The 18,423-nt window shown below is 40.4% G+C and overlaps 1 protein-coding gene across 4 annotated transcripts in view; it reads right to left on the bottom strand.

Moving 5' to 3' along the window:
* ESRRG (estrogen related receptor gamma) overlaps positions 1–18,423 on the bottom strand; it is a gene marked incomplete at both ends in the record, with an annotated part of 491,857 nt that overhangs the window by 154,876 nt on the left and 318,558 nt on the right. For 3 of the 4 annotated variants that reach the window (XM_079727201.1, XM_079727202.1, XM_079727203.1), the window contains one exon: positions 17,840–18,255. In XM_079727201.1, coding sequence (XP_079583327.1) covers positions 17,840–18,255 — 416 coding nt within the window. Of the gene's footprint in view, positions 1–17,839; positions 18,256–18,423 lie in introns of those variants that run through there. The other variant, XM_079727204.1, reaches the window with a different exon arrangement.

Raw genomic sequence — 18,423 nt, 5'->3', positions numbered from 1 at the left:
ATATTTAAGTAAAGACCGCTATTTTATTTTCAAAGAATGCACCCAAAGTTAGACTTCAAAATAAGTTACTTAGGGACGCTATATCTGTTCCCAGAAGACGGTTCTGAATACTTTTTGAAACTTCCTTTAAACTGCCACTAGAGTAATTTCAAAGCTATAAAGCAGAGAGGGGAAGGAATCAAATGACACTTTGCTCATATTCACCCAAAATATTTGACTGGCCAAATACAAGACATGATGCGGAACGATGGTTGTCTATTACGAAATGTTAAATCTCCCCTCAAAGGTCAAAGAACTGCCATCACTGAAGATATTTCAAGAATCTGCCTCAAGTTCTCAATGAGTATGCCCCCAGACTACGACAAGGAATGGCAGCCCCAGGCAACCAAGGGGACCCCATCCACTTGCGAGGTATAAGACGTGGCAGATAGAGGGGGGTGGGGAAGAGGGCCACACCTGGTTAACAGTCACATCTGGCTCTTAGCAAAGCAATTTCATACACAGGGTTATGCCAGAGCCTCATATTCTTTGTCTTTTTGCTGCCCCTCTAACCCTCTACAAAAGGAGGTGGGAGACAGGCGGGTCTAGAAAAGGTCATTTGATATTTGATTCTTTAAGGTTCTATTGGATTAAATTCTGATCATCACAAATGTAGTTTACAAGAGCCCTAAAAGTATGTGGGCACAAATGACTGCCTTTTCACAGTGAAGATCAGGCCTTGCTCCCAAATGGGAGTGGATGGATGATGCTTTGCCTTTAAGGGAAAAAGATCAGGAAAAAACCCACAAGCAGGCAGGTTTATTTTTTTATTTTTTAAAAAAATTTTTTGGCCGTGCTGCACAGCTTGTGGGATCTTAGTTCCCTGACTAGGGATTGAACCCTGGCCCCGGCAGTGAAAGCTCAGAGTCCTAACCACTGGACCGCCAGGGAATTCCCCAAGCAGGCAGGTCTATAAATCCTAGTGACTGGAGACTAAACCACAGACTCTGGTTTCATCCTCCAGCCATCTGTGTTGGGAGGGCCATTGAGCCTACAGTGGGTACCAGCATTGACTACCTCCATGCAAATACATGTATCTAATCACAAGATTATATTTCCCCATTGTATTCAGTGAACAATGATTTAGTAGGAAAACAACGCTGTAAAATGGGGAGGAATTATTGAGCCTTAATTTTTTTCCAATTTAAACAAGACATACCCTGCCTCAGTTTCCCCCAAACTTGTAAACATGGCCACTCCTTTATTGCTTTAATTGCACAGCTGTTAACACTGAGCACTGTGAATGTTCATCCCAAAGAGAAGATGGGAAAAAGTTCTTGTATGCCCTTGTATATCCATCCTTAGCATACTGCCTTGCATATGGGTCAGGAAAACATCTGAGGACGAATAAGTGAGGGAAGGAGAAAGGAAACGGTGGATCTCAGTTCAAATTCCAGCTCTGCCCTTTCTTAGCTGTCAGAACTCAAACTGGTCACTTCACCTTCATACTCCCAGTTTGCTTACGTACCAAAGAGGAATCATCACTCCTGCTTTATGACATTGTAAGCATTACATGGAATAGAGGTATTAAAATCATATACAGTTTTGTTCTCCCTTCTGAGAATGCAAGAAACACTGTAAGATTTTCATCGATTATGAAACATTATGAAATACTTTGACTCAAAGATCTAAGCCTGGAGTTTGGGAATAGTATAGAAACAGCCTTCTGCAGATTTATGCAAGAGTGTGAGAATGAATATGCCATTCACCCAGAGAACTGGAGAGAGGATTGTGTCTTGCCAACAACTCTCATGTACACAGCTATATTTTACAGATACCAGGAGGAGAGGAAGATGTGTAATAACTCAAGTCATTTTTTAAAGCACCAAATTGTCTACGAAGTGAATTTCCAAGACATCAACCACCTCTCCTCGTGAACATTTCCTGTCACTTCCCTGGAGCTCGTAAACTGCCCATCACTGGGTGTAATCTGATTATCACTGAGGGCAAAGCATTTGCAAAGCTCTTCAAAATCTCACCCCAGCCTTATCTCTTGCCACAGTTCCAGGTCAATCCCTACCACTATCCCAAGTCCACCCCCTTGTCTGACACCCACGCTGAATTACTCCCAGTTTCTAGAAAGCAGCATTGTCTTTCCTGCTGGTCCTAGATGTGCTTCTTCTATCATTTCTTCAATGAAGCTCTCCCAGGGCCCACAGGACTGGGGTCCAGGGGTCCGTATGGGTATAACTAGTTCATCTCGCACTTATCTTCAAGTGAACCTTTCTCTTAGCCTTTAAGGCACTTTATTACATGTGTCTAGTGAATTGCCCACCTCTTGTCCCAACTGTACAACTGTCCATTCCTTGAGGGCAGGGACTGACTCCCCTGGAGTCCCCAGCAGAATGTTTCATTACCCGTCCACTTGATTTTTACTGATCCTATTTCTCATTCCTTCATTTTAATGTTTAGCTCCAAAGTACGCATAAAAATAAACTACGTACAGTCAATTAGAGCATAACTGATAGCAGCCCACCAATATTATATCATTTGTCATAAAGCAACACAGATTTTTAGGCTATTAGACTTGGAACAAATCCCAAATTCCAGTAGGTTCAGGCTCCTGGTTTTATGTAGACCTGAAAGAGGTGAATGGGTACTGACTTATCTATGATCACTCAACCTTCCTTACAAGGATAAGTGCTAGTTAATTGCAGAAAAGAGACTAAAACTCAAATTCCTGACAACCAGTTCAATGCTCTTTCAATGCACCTGTTAAAACTTACATACCAACATCTCTAATAAACACTGAGAGTGTGGAGCGCTCTTCTATGTGCTCTACATCTATGAACCCCCATTTTGCAGATGAGAGAATTAAGACACAGAGAGAAGAGGTAACACACCCAGAATTATACAGCTTACAAGCACCAGAGCTAGGATTGAAACTCAGCCACTCTGGATCCAAGTCTCTCCTCTTAACTAGGATGCAATGTCGCCTGACTCTAATCTTCAAAAGAAATTAATTGAGTGTTGTTTAGAACAGAAATGAAAAATGAAATTCTTATCTCCTGAGCGGGTGCTTTGTGTAGCTGTCGTTGTTGCTATTGTTGCTGGTTGGAAAGGAAATTTTGATGCCTGGGAATGTGGTAGGATGGGGTGGATCTTGGCATTGTCATTTGCTGTTGTCAGACTTGTGGTGCAAGACCAGCTGTGGGAGAGGATAGGGTTGCTCTTGGAAAATGGAATTCCTCAACACCTCCAAAAGAAATCCCTCAACTTGTCTCTGTACCACTATGGTTTGTGACCGGTTTAAGTCCACAGAAACCAAACAAACCGTATCACCAAAGCAACAGGTGTCAGGTTGTACAACATGCATTTTATAGATCCCCAAACAAAGCTATTGTTCATGATAGGAAAAAAACTCAGAATCCAGAATCGGCAGGGTGTGCTTTGAAATGCATTGAAAAGGGAATAACAGTATACAATCAAAAATACTTATTGATGAAAATGATGGAGAATACAAATCTCTCTCATCAAGGTATGCAGAAATTTAATGTTTTTAGCTTTGACAATGACATCTTCTTGGAAAGGGCTACTGCTCTTTTGCAGTGTAGAAAACTTCCCCTAGATGATGTGTGCAGCCACTCATCTTTGCCTTTAAGCTCCTATGGTATAGGGATCGTGTCACAGTCTTCATAAAAGAGCTCAAAAATGACCACGGCCACCTGAAAGGTGTTATATATGAGCTAACCGTAACTCCCCAAATGCGCTGTGCTCAGTATCCAACTCCAATCCTTATGTGTTCTTTCTCTACTTAGAAATTTTAAACAGCCTTGATATGAGTCTGCCTGTGTCTCTTTAAACATACAATTAAAAAAAAAAAAAAAGAAGCTCTGTTAACATAATACTCTTGGTGAAAGGAAGAAATGCTAATTAAGTCTAATGCATCCACTCCATTTGGATAGAAAGTTTCAATGTGTGCATTTTGCAGTGGCAATTACCGAATGGTACAGTAAGTCCATATGACAAGTGTGGAGGCATTAGGATCCTACCCTGTGTGACAAAAACAAATGACTCAAAGAGGAATTTGACTTCACGCCAATCTTGAGATTTTCCTTCTACCTTAAACAAGTCAAAACAAGCATACCCTTTCCTAATACTGCCCCTAAGTGCTTTGCTCTTGAATGCTACCAGTGTGCCCAGAACTCCTAAGAGACATTGGTATTAGATTCTTCCTTCCGGATCAAGTTCAGTATTCATCAAGTATCTACCTATGTCCTCCAAAGCTCGTATGGATTTGGGGAAATCCTGCTTGACACAAGTGATGGTAATTGATCTATATTTAAACTGTAGAATGTGATATAACTGTGATTACAAGATGCTACAGTCAAATGGGTTCAAGTCCCAGTTCTATCATTCTCTGTCTGAGTTGGGGCAAACTTTTTTTGTTTGTTTTTTTGCGGTACGCGGGCCTCTGACTGTTGTGGCCTCTCCCATTGCGGAGCACAGGCTACGGACGCGCAGGCTCAGTGGCCATGGCTCACGGGCCCAGCCGCTCCGTGGCATGTGGGATCTTCCCGGACCAGGGCACGAACCCGCGTCCCCTGCATCGGCAGATGGACTCTCAACCACTGCGCCACCAGGGAAGCCCTGGGGCAAACTTTTAAACCTGGAGTTACTTTCTTTGTAAATGAAGTGGTCATGGGACCTAGCAATTGATACCTCATGGGGTTGCTATGAGAAGCAACTGAGATCATGTATTGAAGGTACTGAGCAGAGTGCCTCATACAGAGTGAGCCTTGATTATTAACCATCATCACAACAGGGTAATGATGCTCAGGACAGGGACTGGGATGCAGAAGAAGAGCGAAGAGGGACTTGAGAAGGGCCCGGTGCTGGTCTTCAGCCCAGAAATGAGGAAGTGCTGGGCAGAGAATTCCTCCTGGCCGGCACTAGGAAGCCAAAAGGCTAGGAGCGTAGTAGGTCTGTTAAATCAATAGGCACATTAGGAGAAGCATAAGCCAACATTCAAAAAGGAGTAATGGGCTTTGTTTTACTGATCTTGGGTCTAAAACACGTGGACAAAAGGCTGCAATGATGAGAAATACTTGACAATCTCTTATCCATCATTTTCTCTCTTTTTTTTTTTTCTCACAACCCTGTAAAGTAGCTTCTTCTAAGTTAGGTTCAGATATTAAAAAAGAAATCTCAGTAAACTGAGACGAACAGGGGACAGGATGAGTTGGAGGGCTTTTGCTTGAAATATTTGCAAAATTTGAAATTGTTATCCATGTAAAACATAGTCTGAGGACTCTGGGGACAGCGAGGCTGTTCCAGAAGCAAGGAAGCAGTGCAGACACTTTGGAAGCGAGAGAGAAAAAATAAAGGCGCAGTCAAGGACACAATCTTGGGTTAGATTCGTTCCTCTGAAGATTGTTGTAGTTGCCTCTGATCTTCCTCAAATGGAAACTATGTTAACAGTATGCGCTGAAAGAAAATGGGTATCAGAATGCAGATGTAGGGTATGCTTTCAGATTCACTCTAAAGCATTCAGATCTCAAGCTCTAAATTTTAAATTAAACCAGATTTTCTTGTACTAAATTCTCTTCTTTTCTTTCTAGGATGACTCAGTGATGCCCTTCTAAAAAAAAGCATATAAAAATATGGCTGTTTCTTTCAACTTTTTCAAACCAAAATAAAACAAGAGTTAATTCCAAAGAATATAATTTTTTCCTATAAACATACAGATGCATTCATATAATGACTTAAAAGAAAAAAAAGCTCCTTCTGACTAGTATTCATCATAAGGAAAAAAAAATTGATTCTGAGCTGCCTTCTGTTGTGGTCACAAAGTAAGTGGACAGGAGAAGAAATAAGCCTCTTTCCTCCTGCAATCAAGAACAAAAGAGGGGCTTCCCTGGTGGCGCCATGGTTGGGAGTCCGCCTGCCGATTCAGGGGACACGGGTTCGTGCCCCGGTCCGGGAAGATCCCACATGCCGCGGAGCGGCTGGGCCCGTGAGCCATGGCCGCTGAGCCTGCGTGTCCGGAGCCTGTGCTCCGCAATGGGAGAGGCCACAACAGTGAGAGGCCCGCATACGGGGCGGGCGGAGAACAAAAGAGTATGGGAAGTGTTATCAGTGGTGAGTGTACACATTTAGGAACAATCTAAGACCAGCAACTAAAAATCTAGTGGCAAAATGAGTGTCAGCAGATAAAATCCAAGGGAACTGAGACAGAAGACTGATATGGTGGTACTGAAGGGCTGAACTCTCAAACTTCATATTTAGGGTATTTCAGAAAATGAATGATAAAAAAATTAGATATTTTTAAGACTTACTTATGCTGCCTCCTTTTTACGAAAACTTTAATATCATCTAATCATCACTGAAAATATTCTTAATTCCCTTTTTATTATATTTTAACAACTTAATGGAAAAATTTGCCCATGAACTAAAATCTCTTAAGAAAAATTCAGTCTAAAATTGTGCAATGCTTTAAAAGCTTTTAAAATATGCAAGGCAGGGTAATGAGGGGGTTGAGAGAAGAGGCTCTGGGTTCAGACTGACACCCAACTGTGTCTGGGCAATTTGTTCTCTGTGCCTCTTTGTGAACTTTATAGAAGTTCCACATCTATAAATAATATAGTAATATTAGAATGGCAGTATCTACTTTAATGGAATGATGAAAGAATTAAATAAGATAATTAATGTAAAGCACTTAGAATAATGTGTGGCACATTTTAAAAACAAATATATTCATTATGACAAATTAACAAATTCTTCATCTATTACTGATATAAAGGCATTGTATTCAATTCTAGAGGATGAAGCCAACTATTTACATTGTCCACATATGTAATTACTTATGGATAAGCATTGGCAGGTGAAAGATTAGAAGTTCAAATTTGAGAAACATCCAAAACACCTCAAAAAAATTTAAATATTCACCTCATACTCATTATTAGAATGGCCATTATTTTTAAAAAAAGAAAAGAAAAGAAAGAAGAGAATAAGTGTTGGAGAGGATACAGAGAAATTAGAACCCTCATGCACTGTTGGTGGGCGTGCAAAATGGTGCAGCCTCTATAGAAAACAATATGGAAGGTCCTCAAAAAATTAAAAATAGAACTGCCATATGATCCAGTAATCCCACCTCTGGGTATTTTATCCAAAAAATTGAAAGCAGGATCTCAAAGAGATATTTGTACACCCATGCTTATTGCAGCATTAGTCACAATAACCAAGAGGCAGAAACAACCTAATGTCCATTGATGAATGAATGGAAAAAGGAAATGTGATGTATACATCTATACATATAATGGAATATTATTCAGCTGTGAAAAAAAAAGGAAATCCTGACATATACTACAACATAGATGAACTGAGGACAGTATGCTAAGTGAAACAGGCCAGTCACAAAAACACAAATACTACATGATTCTGCTTATAGGGGGTACTAAAGTAGGTAAACTCATAGAAACAGAAAGGAGAATGGTGATTACCAGGGGTTGTGGGAAGTGGACGATGGGGAGTTGTTATTTAATTGGAATAGAGTTTCATTTCTTCAAGATGAGATAATGTTGAAGATCTGTTGTACAATAATATGCATATAGTTAGCACTAAGGCATTGTACCCTTAAAAATGGTTACAATGGAAAATTTTAACTTATATGTTATGTGCATTTTATGTTATGCTTTTTACCACAATAAAAAATAAAATGAATTGGACTTCCCTGGTAGTCCAGTGGTTAAGACTCCACGCTTCCAATGCTGGGGATGCGGAGGTTCGATCCCTGGTCGGGGAACTAAGATCCCACGTGCCACATGGTGTGGCCAAAATAAAAAAAGTAAAAGATGTGAAAAAATAAAATAAATAAAAAATATGTTGGAACATCATTTCTTTTACATATAACTTATACTTACTTTTCATATAAACCAGAATACTTTACCAGCATCCATTACCTAATTTTGCTTTCAGGTAAAACTTCTGAAATGGTGTAATAAGAGAACTCCAATGACCAGGCCTGTTGAATCCCAACAACTTAAAGCAACTTCAAAAGAAACTTAATTAATGCCCTGTGTATACTTTATCACTTCTATGATGTTATCTAAATTTATCAAGTAATATATCAGAAAAAATGAATCACTGCCTTGGGCTTTTCCAGTAAAGAAAAAAAATTCTGACTCATGCCACTGAACGCCACCCTGCCATTCCTCACAACCTGTTTCACAGCTTCCAAAACCTGAATTCTAACAAGTAACAAATCCTCAGGACTCAAATCATATTGAGACATATACTCCTGCAACTGATTACCCAAAAAAGTGACCCACATTCGCATCAATAGGAACTTCAGACAGCAGAACCTTCATCACTCATTTTTTTTGTTTTCTTTCCTACCTTTAGGGTGAACATTTTAGTGTATCCTAACTGGATTCAGCCAGAACCAATTCTGAATTTTTGGGAAGAAGGATCTTATCATGTAATCACTTTAACATATATTAAAGCATGCACTTTGAAAAATATGAAGTACAACGTATCTTTCCTACTATTTGTGCTCAAGCATTTAATATGATGCTGTGTAGACGGAGGCCATTCTAATAATGTAATTTATTGGTTATTCTCTGAACGAAACAGCATTATTTGTCAGGGCTTGGTTCTGAGTGAGGGAGAACCAAGAGGAAAGAATGGAAGCTATTAGAATGTTAAGAGAGGTACTGATACCTTTTCTTGGGAGTTCATCTTGTCATCAAAGAACAGCCTCCAGCCTCTTCATCAAAACAGTCATCAGATAATACTAGGGTGACCTGGGTGCAAGTCCAGTTGTCTGTAGGCAAAGTATCAGCCACACCCTACTACCTAAGAAGTCCCATCACAGATGCAAAAATCCACCTAGCTAACAGATAAGAAAGTAAATGGGGTTTTTAAAGAATTGGAACTGATCCATGAAGTCCTTCTGACCTGAGCATGTAAATAACACAAACTTCCTTCTCACCAGTGACTTGCTGGAAGAACTGGTGTGGAGTGCTGGGAGAGGTTGTGAATTGGACCAGTGGTAGGCTGGGGCAGACTAGGAAAAGGGAATTAGCCGCCAACAAATTCCCTGGAGGAAATAGCAATGCACGTGCTTCCTTTCCCGTAAGAAAGTGACTTTATCAGAAACAGGTAAGTATGGACGGCACAGGTGGATCAGGACACTGGAACCACAGAGGGCACCAGTTCTCACGCCAGCTCCACCTACAATCAGCACCTGGGAGCCCCTTTCCTTCCTGGCTGCTACTTCTGAGGACACTGGCTCAGGTGAACCATGGGAAATGGATTTTATTTTCTGAGTACAGAGGGTTTTTTTTTTTTTTTTTTTTTTTTGCGGTACGCGGGCCTCTCACTGTTGTGGCCTCTCCCGTTGTGGAGCGCAGGCTCCGGATGCGCAGGCTCAGCAGCCATGGCTCACGGGCCCAGCCGCTCCGTGGCATGTGGGATCTTCCCAGACCGGGGCACGAACCCGTGTCCCCTGCATCGGCAGGCGGACTCTCAACCACTGCGCCACCAGGGAAGCCCCAGAGGGGTTTTTTTAAGAAAAAAAAGTTTACAAAAAGAGAGCATAGCCTCTTAAGTATGCATATGTAAAGATAATCCAGAATAACATTCTTATTTTTTTTGATTCTATAACGTAGGCCGTATCAGAGTAGAGTCAATGGAGAATATACTAATATTACAGATATATTAGAAATTTAGTTAAAGTGTGAAAATAGAACTAAGTTTAAAAAAATTACTAACAAACTTGTCCTTTTATTAATTGTAACTATTGCACTTTTAAGAAGTAGTGATATCACTACTACATCTTTTTTTTATTAATTAATTTATTTTTTATTTTTTATTTTTTGCAGTACGCGGGCCTCTCACTGTTGTGGCCTCTCCCGTTGTGGAGCACAGGCTCCGGATGCGCAGGCTCAGCGGCCATGGCTCACGGGCCCAGCCGCCCTGCGGCACGTGGGATCCTCCCGGACCGGGGCATGAACCCGTGTCCCCTGCATCGGCAGGCGGACTCTCAACCACTGTGCCACCAGGGAAGCCCTACTACATCTTTTTTTTAATAAATAAAAATAAATGCAATATCATTTACCAGAGGATCATAAAATGCATACTATAATTTCTTCCCAACCACTGTGACATGACAGTAGAAGAGAGGGTCACTCGTTTTACAAATATATTGCTTAGGAAAGTGAATTGTGTCTGCTTAACTTGACTAATTATCCAATCTCACTAATTTGACAGTGAACTACAGTTGGACTTTTTACCATGGCGTAAAAAAGTTTCATTGCAAATTCTTTTCCTCCTTGAATGCCATTGGCATATACCCCTTACATGGGACAGGTTCCTATCTACTGTCACCCAACTGGACAATATGCCCTCTCAGGAAGTTAAAATATGTTGATTTTAAATGACTTTCAAAATACAGTAACATAATGCAATGTGTTTAATAAACATGTAAATGATACAAGAGACGCCGGTGTTGCCAATGTGAGTTCCTAACATCTGAAGGACAAAAAACAAATAGTGGGAATCATTAAATTTTCTTCTCTTTTCTTTTCCCTGATCAAAGACCAACCATGCAATTTAATCTCTGAAAATTAATCACTCTTATTTTATACAACCAAGATCCAAAATTTCGTCAGTGACTCTAAATGTTACTTTATTTTCATTTACATTGATTCTGTTTTCTGATTAGCTGGCTGATACACACATGTGTATGCCATAGTGAACAGTGAAAAGAGGCTAGAAAATTCTAATTCCTGGAAAAAAAGTATTCTGAAAACTGAGATAATAGGCTAAAAAAAATCATCACGATAGAGACCTTGCTTTCAATTTAAATAAATGATATGCATGCAAAGCTGTCCAGAAAGTCCTCTGATATGAAAATCCTGGCAGTTATTGTTGCCTACAAGGAAGATGAAGTGAGGGTGTTTTAGTCTAGCAGCTACCCAAACTAGGGCCAGCCTTCAAATCTAGCCCTGGGTTTGTTTTGGTATGACCTCAAGCTCAGAGTGGTTTTTATATTCTTAAACAGCTTAAAAAATAAAACAAAGCAAAATTGAGTACATGACAGAGAAGGCATGTGACCTACAGATCCTAAGATATTTACTATCTGTTTTACTCTCTGGTCCTTTATAGAAGAATTTTGTTACCATTAGCTCTTCAGCAACCTGAGAAGTGATGACAATTTAGGCCAATTCCTAAAAGTCAGAACAAACCATGAAAAGGCAATCACTACTCACTTATCCTGAGAAGTGGGTCCACTAAGTCAAAACTCAGAGAGATCAAACTGTAAACTGTACTGTTTCCTAAAATATCAATTCACATAATACATATTCTTTACCCACAAAGAAAGTCTGCAATACTAAATTTTACTATTAAAATAAACACTGAAGCTAACAATTAAAATAGCAGGAGAATAATATTTCTCATTGATAACTTGGCAACATTCATGCATTTCAAAAACTCAGACAAAATTGGCATCATATGCAAGGAAAAGTGGAAAAGTCAATTAAACATAACAAAAGCAAGCTCAGAGTTAAAGCAAATGAGGTTTAGACAATATTTCTTTTGAAAATATCACCTCAATATTTAATTTAATACTGCATCCAAACTGATAATCACTGAGATTCGTTAAGTCAATTTAGACAATTCCATATTATTTTGGATTTTAATTTTAGAACTTAATCGTTTTAAAGATGCTACGTACAAACCGGGAGAGTTATTTTCTCTAAATACTATTTAAGTTAAACAGATAATACCTTATTATTTTCCTTGCTAAGGTTCATATGATGTAAAGACACTCAATTTGTAAGTTATTTCCGCCAGTGCTGCAAATATTCTATTCTGAGACTAAAATAGCACATGACGGCAAAGAAAATGCTACATCCAGGAAAGGTCCTCTAGGACTAAGCTGTCTACTTCAGGAAGGAGTCAACAATTCAGGGTGGAAAACAGGAGACCCACAGACTGTGCCCATTCACCTTTAGCATATCCCTTCCTCCTCTTAATGCCCTAGGTTTATGGTGAGATTTAGGCTCTTATCAGTGTCACCTTTAGACTCAGACTAGGAGGGCCCCCCACCTGAAAGCCCTGGGCTTTAGAAAGTATCATGGTGCAAGCCCTTCCACAGGCTAAGGAGACAAGCCCCCTTGTACTGCATGATCCCCAGTACCCGGGACTCCTGAATTCCCAGGATAAACCCCTACAAACCCTGTTCCAGGACCTACGTGGCCCTCTCCCCTGGGTCGCTCCTCTGGAAGATGGCCTGGGCTGGACCGCAGTGCCGGAGGGCACATTACGAGGCCTGTGCGTGGTCAAGGTGCAGCTGTTAGGAAGGAGTGGATGGGTCTTGGACCTGGGGGCAGGGGAGTCCACACTATGTACCAGACATGATGGAAGGCAGAGGGGAAGGAAGAGAAATGGGCTGGGCTGCAAGCTAAAAGCTGGCTCTCTTTCTACTGCCTCTTTCTGACACAAAACTCCTAGGAGTCTAAGAATTAAAAATGCCAAGCTAGCCTCCCAGGCCGTTGTGAAGGCACATTTGTCAAATAAGAGAACAGAACATATTTGACTTAGCAGTGTGTTATCTTAATTTACGAACGCTTACATATTTACATACACAATATGTGGCTGTACACTGTGTCAGGTCCCATGAACACCGGCAGTGGACTTGGTTCTCATGATGGTCACTCCTAGATTTCATGCTGCAAAGACATTCTGCTTTTTTATTTCCTGAATCCCACATTCAAAGCTTAATTAGGATATTTTACTCAAGTGATAAGATTCAGGTTCCCTTTCTAATTTACCTAATTTCTCATCCACAGTCACAGAAAAAAAAATTAATTGATCACCATAAAACTACATAAAACCAGGGGAATTCCCTGGTGGGCCAGTGGTTAGGACTTGGTGCTTTCACTGCCGAGGGCCTGGGTTCAATCCCTGGCCAGGGAATTAAGATCCCACCAGCCAAGCAGCACAGTCAAAAAACAAAACAAAACAAACTATATAAAACCAATCAAATTTCCAATCGGCCCACCTAAATGCCTTCTAATATAAAAGGGCACTGTTGTGAAAAATGGCTACAGGGAGAGAAAGTTTATTATCAGAGCAAAAGCGGGGTAGCTGTGAGCTGAGAAGCTCACAGGTCCTTCTACTTCAGCATCAAAGACATCTATTTGTCCTAGAGTATTTGAACCACCCAATGCTTGAATAGCCCAGTCATACTGCCAATATCAACCAGAGTCAATCAATTATTGAGCCCTTACTATGGGCCAGATGCTTTGATAGTCTCTTCATTTAATCCTTACCACCTGGGGAAGGGAGGCACAGAGAAGTTATGGCCTCTCAGCAGGTAAGTGGCTAAGACTTGGACCTGGTTTTATATGAATCCGAAACCCATGCTAGAATGAATATCTTAAAAAAAATAATCCCCTATTTTAAAAATATATAATATCCTCTTTTTAAAAGAGGGGGGGAATGCCATATTTCTAGCACAAGAATGAATGGTTGAAATGGTTATATTAATAAATATATACAATTTATTTTCCATATTCTTATATAGACATAAAAACTTCAGGGGGTTAAGTGTTTTGTGAATTAAATAATGAAACATATATTGACTTTGGGGGGATATAAAGATATTTTCCTTCTCTTACCTCCTTAACAAGAATCCAGGGAAAACTCTTAATGAGAAGGTACCAAAAAAAAAAAACCCCCACAGAAGTTCCCACTCATTTATGAATTAAGGCCAAACTAGAATTAGAAAAAAAAATCAGAATAACGATATCACACACAAAAATTAATAAGCCTAGAAAACGACAATGAAATCATTGCTGCCATTGTAACCCTGTGGGATGATAGAACAGTCAAAATCCTCTAAGAAGTTTTTGGTCAGAAAAAAAAAGAAAAGAAAGAAAAAAGCAAACTAAAACCTTCCAAAATTTTGCCTATTACCTAAGTGTTGACCTAATTCAATAGTTTTCCAATGACAACTTAGAAACAGTCAATAAATAAAATATGCCTTTCTGGTTGACTTTCACTGAAATTTATGATTAATTGCCTTTCGCAACTGGAATATCACATTCAGCTTTGAGAAGAACAATTCTCATTACTTTTCGCAAGAGGTGCTCTGGATATATGTTCTTTTGGCTCTAAATTTAAGAAGTATTTTGTCCAACTATTAAAACGTATTACATATTGGATAACCAATCTTAAATTATTATAACAAGAAATAAAAATTCTAAAGAGGAAATATTCCCATGACTATGGCTTTGAATATATATGTCCCTTAGCCAAGTCAATGAGAGCAGAACCAGGAAGCCACACTTACCCTCTTGGCCATAGGGGCCATGAGATGGTGGAAAGACTTGTTCTTAAGGGCAGTTGCATAATCCTTTCTCATTCTGCGGGAGAGCTTTAAGGCAGGGAAGGGAAAGACTACCATAGGTCAAGGAGAGTTTGGCTGCAATGCTGCCTCAAGGCATGAGAATGGATTCTATGGTCCCTTCCACATCAGACTAAGCATCTGTGATGATGCAACAGATTCAGCCACTTTCAACATCTTCCGAGTTGAATCGCTATCACTAGTTGGCCAGAGGAAGGAGGGGCTGTTCCAATCTCCCTTACAACTACCACCCTAATTATTACATTACACTTTCACAATTTAATCCCTTTATTTGCTTCACTGCCTTTTTGGGGCTAAGTGAGCACCACAGTGCAATGCCCGCTGATGTAGCTAGCAGGGTAGCAGGGCAGCAGGAGTACCACCCAGCTGCCAGCTACAAGCACAGCCAGGTGGGCAAGCCCAGAGTGCTAATCTGGACAGTGACATGTCTGTCTGCTGCTCAAAACCCTTGAAAGTTGCTGTCTCCAATATGAAGTAGAACTGAGTACTATACATCAATGCCAAGAATCACCCTGTGGTTCACCCTGTGAAGCTTTTGGTAGCATTTCAGCATCCTAAGGAAGAATCAGCAATAGAAGTCCAATTGTTCTATTCCAGGGATCGCTCAGTAAGTAACTATTGCACGGCTATTAATAGCTAAGCGATAGGATTTCTTTCTTTTTTTTTTTTTTTAAACAACTGTCAGGAAATGTTTTCACATAGTTGTCCTATCTTTGGAAAACATACTGAGGACCACGTTGTTTCAATCCCCACCTCCCAAAACAAAAAACTTTGGTATTCCCTCAAAGCAGGAGACATTTATAGGAGAAATTCACTGCAATCCACAAACCTTTGGGAACCAAGCTTTTGTAAAGTGTTGCTAAGCTGAAACGCAGGCCAGCACAGTGCCAGGCCCACAGTAGGTTTTTAGTCAATATTTGTTGAGTAAATGGGAGTGATTTTCATATTGAGACCATTTTGCTTATACCAGTGTACACAGTATTTGTTAATTTATTCCCAAACACTCCCTTATCTTTGTGTAGTTAGACCCCGAGCTGTGTAAACTGAGTTAACAAAATCAAATTACTAACAGTTTAAGTTTGAGATGCTCTGTAGCATCCATATTCTAGTACTGTTGGACAATGGCTGGTAAGAACCCAAAGATTTGAAGTGTGTTTTCATTCTCAAGTTTTGCAATCTAGTAGGTAGGCTGAAGAGATACTTTCAAATGCCCCGAAGTGAGAGGAAGCTTCGCATACAGATCATCATTGTTTTTATTGACTCACTTTACATGTGATTTTGTATTTCAGTTTATCCAGAAGCATTTCTTGAGGGAGGTATTAACACCTTCAGTTTATAAATGAGAAGAAAGAAAATAAAGATCCAGTGGATGAAGGATTTTTGTAAGAAAATGCTAATAAAATATGGCTATGATGATCCATTAAATATGAAGATACAGCTATTAAAATATTTCGGTAATTCATACATACTCCACACTAACTTGGCTTGTGTTCTTCCATTAAAACTATGAAAGGCCGTGAAAAGATTAGGCTGATAGATCCACTCTATTATGTAAGAGTTATGATATCTTGAACAACTGTGCACTTTAACTCTTTAACTGTGTATTCATCAGCCATACATCAAGGAAGTGATTATGTAATAGATAGCACAAAAGCAATGGAAGATGGTACCGCCTGTTCCACTAAGGACAATCACTATGATCTTCAGTGCTACTGGGTGAAAAGACTTGCCTGCCCACATGCTCTTAAAAGGAAAGGGTAGAAGATTATTCCCTGTGCTCATAAAGGGGTTCAGAATCACCTTTTGTTAAAACATTTAGAAGGATTAGAGTTTAACAAACATCATCTCCTTTGCACTTTAAAAACCAGTAAGCATGTCACCCAATTATTAAACTGATTTCAGTTATGTCCAAGAAGGGACCAGTAGATGACAAAGAAGAGTTGTCAGCGGTAAATCAGCAGCAACACGGTAATAGAGCTGTGGTTCTCAAACTCGGGTGAGCATCAGAGTCACCTGGAGGGCTTCGCAAAGCACAAATTGCTGGGCCCTCCCCCAGGGATTCTGACGGAGGTAATCTGGGATGAAGGATGGGAATCTGCATTTCTAACAAATTCCCTGGTGATGCTGATAGCTGCCACACTTTCAGAAGCACTGTCACAGAGCACAGCACAGTAGAGTGCAGTGGTTCTTAACCTCGGCTTTAGATGAAGCATTAACTAGGAAGCTTTCATAAATCCCCACTTGCCCTGGCTGCACCCAAGGCCAATTAATTCTGAATTTGGGGGTATGAGCCTAGGCATCAGTAATTTTTTTTATGTCTCCAGGTGACTCCAGTGAGCCTGCAAGGTTGAGAACCACTGACATGAGGGAAAACGCACTTGTATCTATAACTGGTTAAGAAGATACATTTTGGGTCTTTTTGTTTTGGCCATGCTACGTGGTTTGTGGAATCTCAGTTCCCCAACTAGAGAGTGAACCTGGTCCCTCAGCAGTGAAAGCGTGGAGTCCTAACCACTGGACTGCCAGGACATTCCCAGAAGATACACTTTGTAAACCACAGAGCAGAGCAGAATAGAATCACGGGTGTGCTGGGGATCCTCAATAAACAATGATCCTTTCCTTCCTCTATTTTCTTCAAAAGTGTATCACAAAGGATCTAAACAAGTGAAAAATAATTTTCTGGAAGATATATATCTATAGCTTTGAAAAGGAGCTGAGTTTTGTGTTTGTGGATTCCTAGTTTAAAGGGTCACATACAAATTTTAGTCATGTTTTCCTACATTTTTCGGTGGGAAATAATATTGTTATTTATAAATCCGGAGATCTGTAAAGGTTTCGGTATGTCTTACATACGTTGGAGGCATATTTTATATTTTGGTACAGTTTGGAAGCTTTTTCATACAAATTTATTTAAAATTTTCAGACCCCCTACCCGAGACAGTTGTAATGAATCAGAAGCTCTGGGAGTGGGTGATCTGCATTTTCACCAGCTCTCCAGGCGGGTTTGATGCACACTGTCTTTTGAAAACCACTGGTCTAAAACATTTATCATTTTAGCTATACGAAGAACAGAAGAGGTAAAAAAGCACTATTTATCCAGTGCGCATCGGTTCGGTTGCTATCCAGACCCCCACTACTCTAATCACAGCTGTGCTCTTTTAAACTCCACCCATAGCTTATTATCATTTCATCTTTAGAGCTTGATAGTAAATGTGGAATTGATAGGGAGCATACGGGGGTGGGGGGTGGAGTCTATTCTACAAATCCTCCACTATCAATTTTAACCTATTTCGAGTTTGTACTCAAGATAGAATGAAGAATGTACAACTTGACTCACAAGGACCAGAACCATGAAAACCAACCAACCAACCATCACATGAGGCTGGAGGAGGGTGGGTAACACCAGGTGCAACCCCCACTCACCTTGAATCGTCCTCTTGAAGAATGCCTTGCAGGCTTCACAGGATGCTACCCCATAGTGGTACCCAGACGCGATGTCACCGCACACTAAACACAGTCTCTTGGGCATCGAGTTGAGCATGTATTCGCACTTGGTCTGGGGATCTTCAACAATGGTGCTGGAGCAGTCATCGTACAGTTTCCGGACGGGCCCACTACCTCCTAGGATAGGAGCAGAAGGGTAGAGAGGTGGCGAGTCAAGTCCGTTCTGATGGCCATTCATGGTTGAACTGTAGCTCCCGCTGGCGTCTGAAGAGCCACCTGGGCTGTGGTGGTTGACGCTGTCCGTCAGGGAGGCTGGGCTGGAGGGTTCCGTCTTGATGAAGGACGAACAGCTGGAATCAATGTGTCGATCTTTGTTTGACATTCTGCAGAGAAGCCTGAGGTTTAGGGAGGTGCAAACAGAGAGAGAAACAGGAGAGAGTGTCAAACACAGATACCAAAAGAGGTAGAAACAAAGAGAAGGTGAAAAAATAAAGTGCAAAAAAAGATCGAGAGGAGAAAAAAAAAGAGAGAAGAATTCATACGTTAAAGACATCGCTCTTTGA

Source organism: Hyperoodon ampullatus (genome assembly GCF_949752795.1).
Source record: "Hyperoodon ampullatus genome assembly, chromosome: 2".
Taxonomy (NCBI): domain Eukaryota; kingdom Metazoa; phylum Chordata; class Mammalia; order Artiodactyla; family Ziphiidae; genus Hyperoodon; species Hyperoodon ampullatus.
The sequence above is the reverse complement of the archived record's forward strand: the minus strand, read 5'-3'. Positions and strand labels throughout refer to the sequence as shown.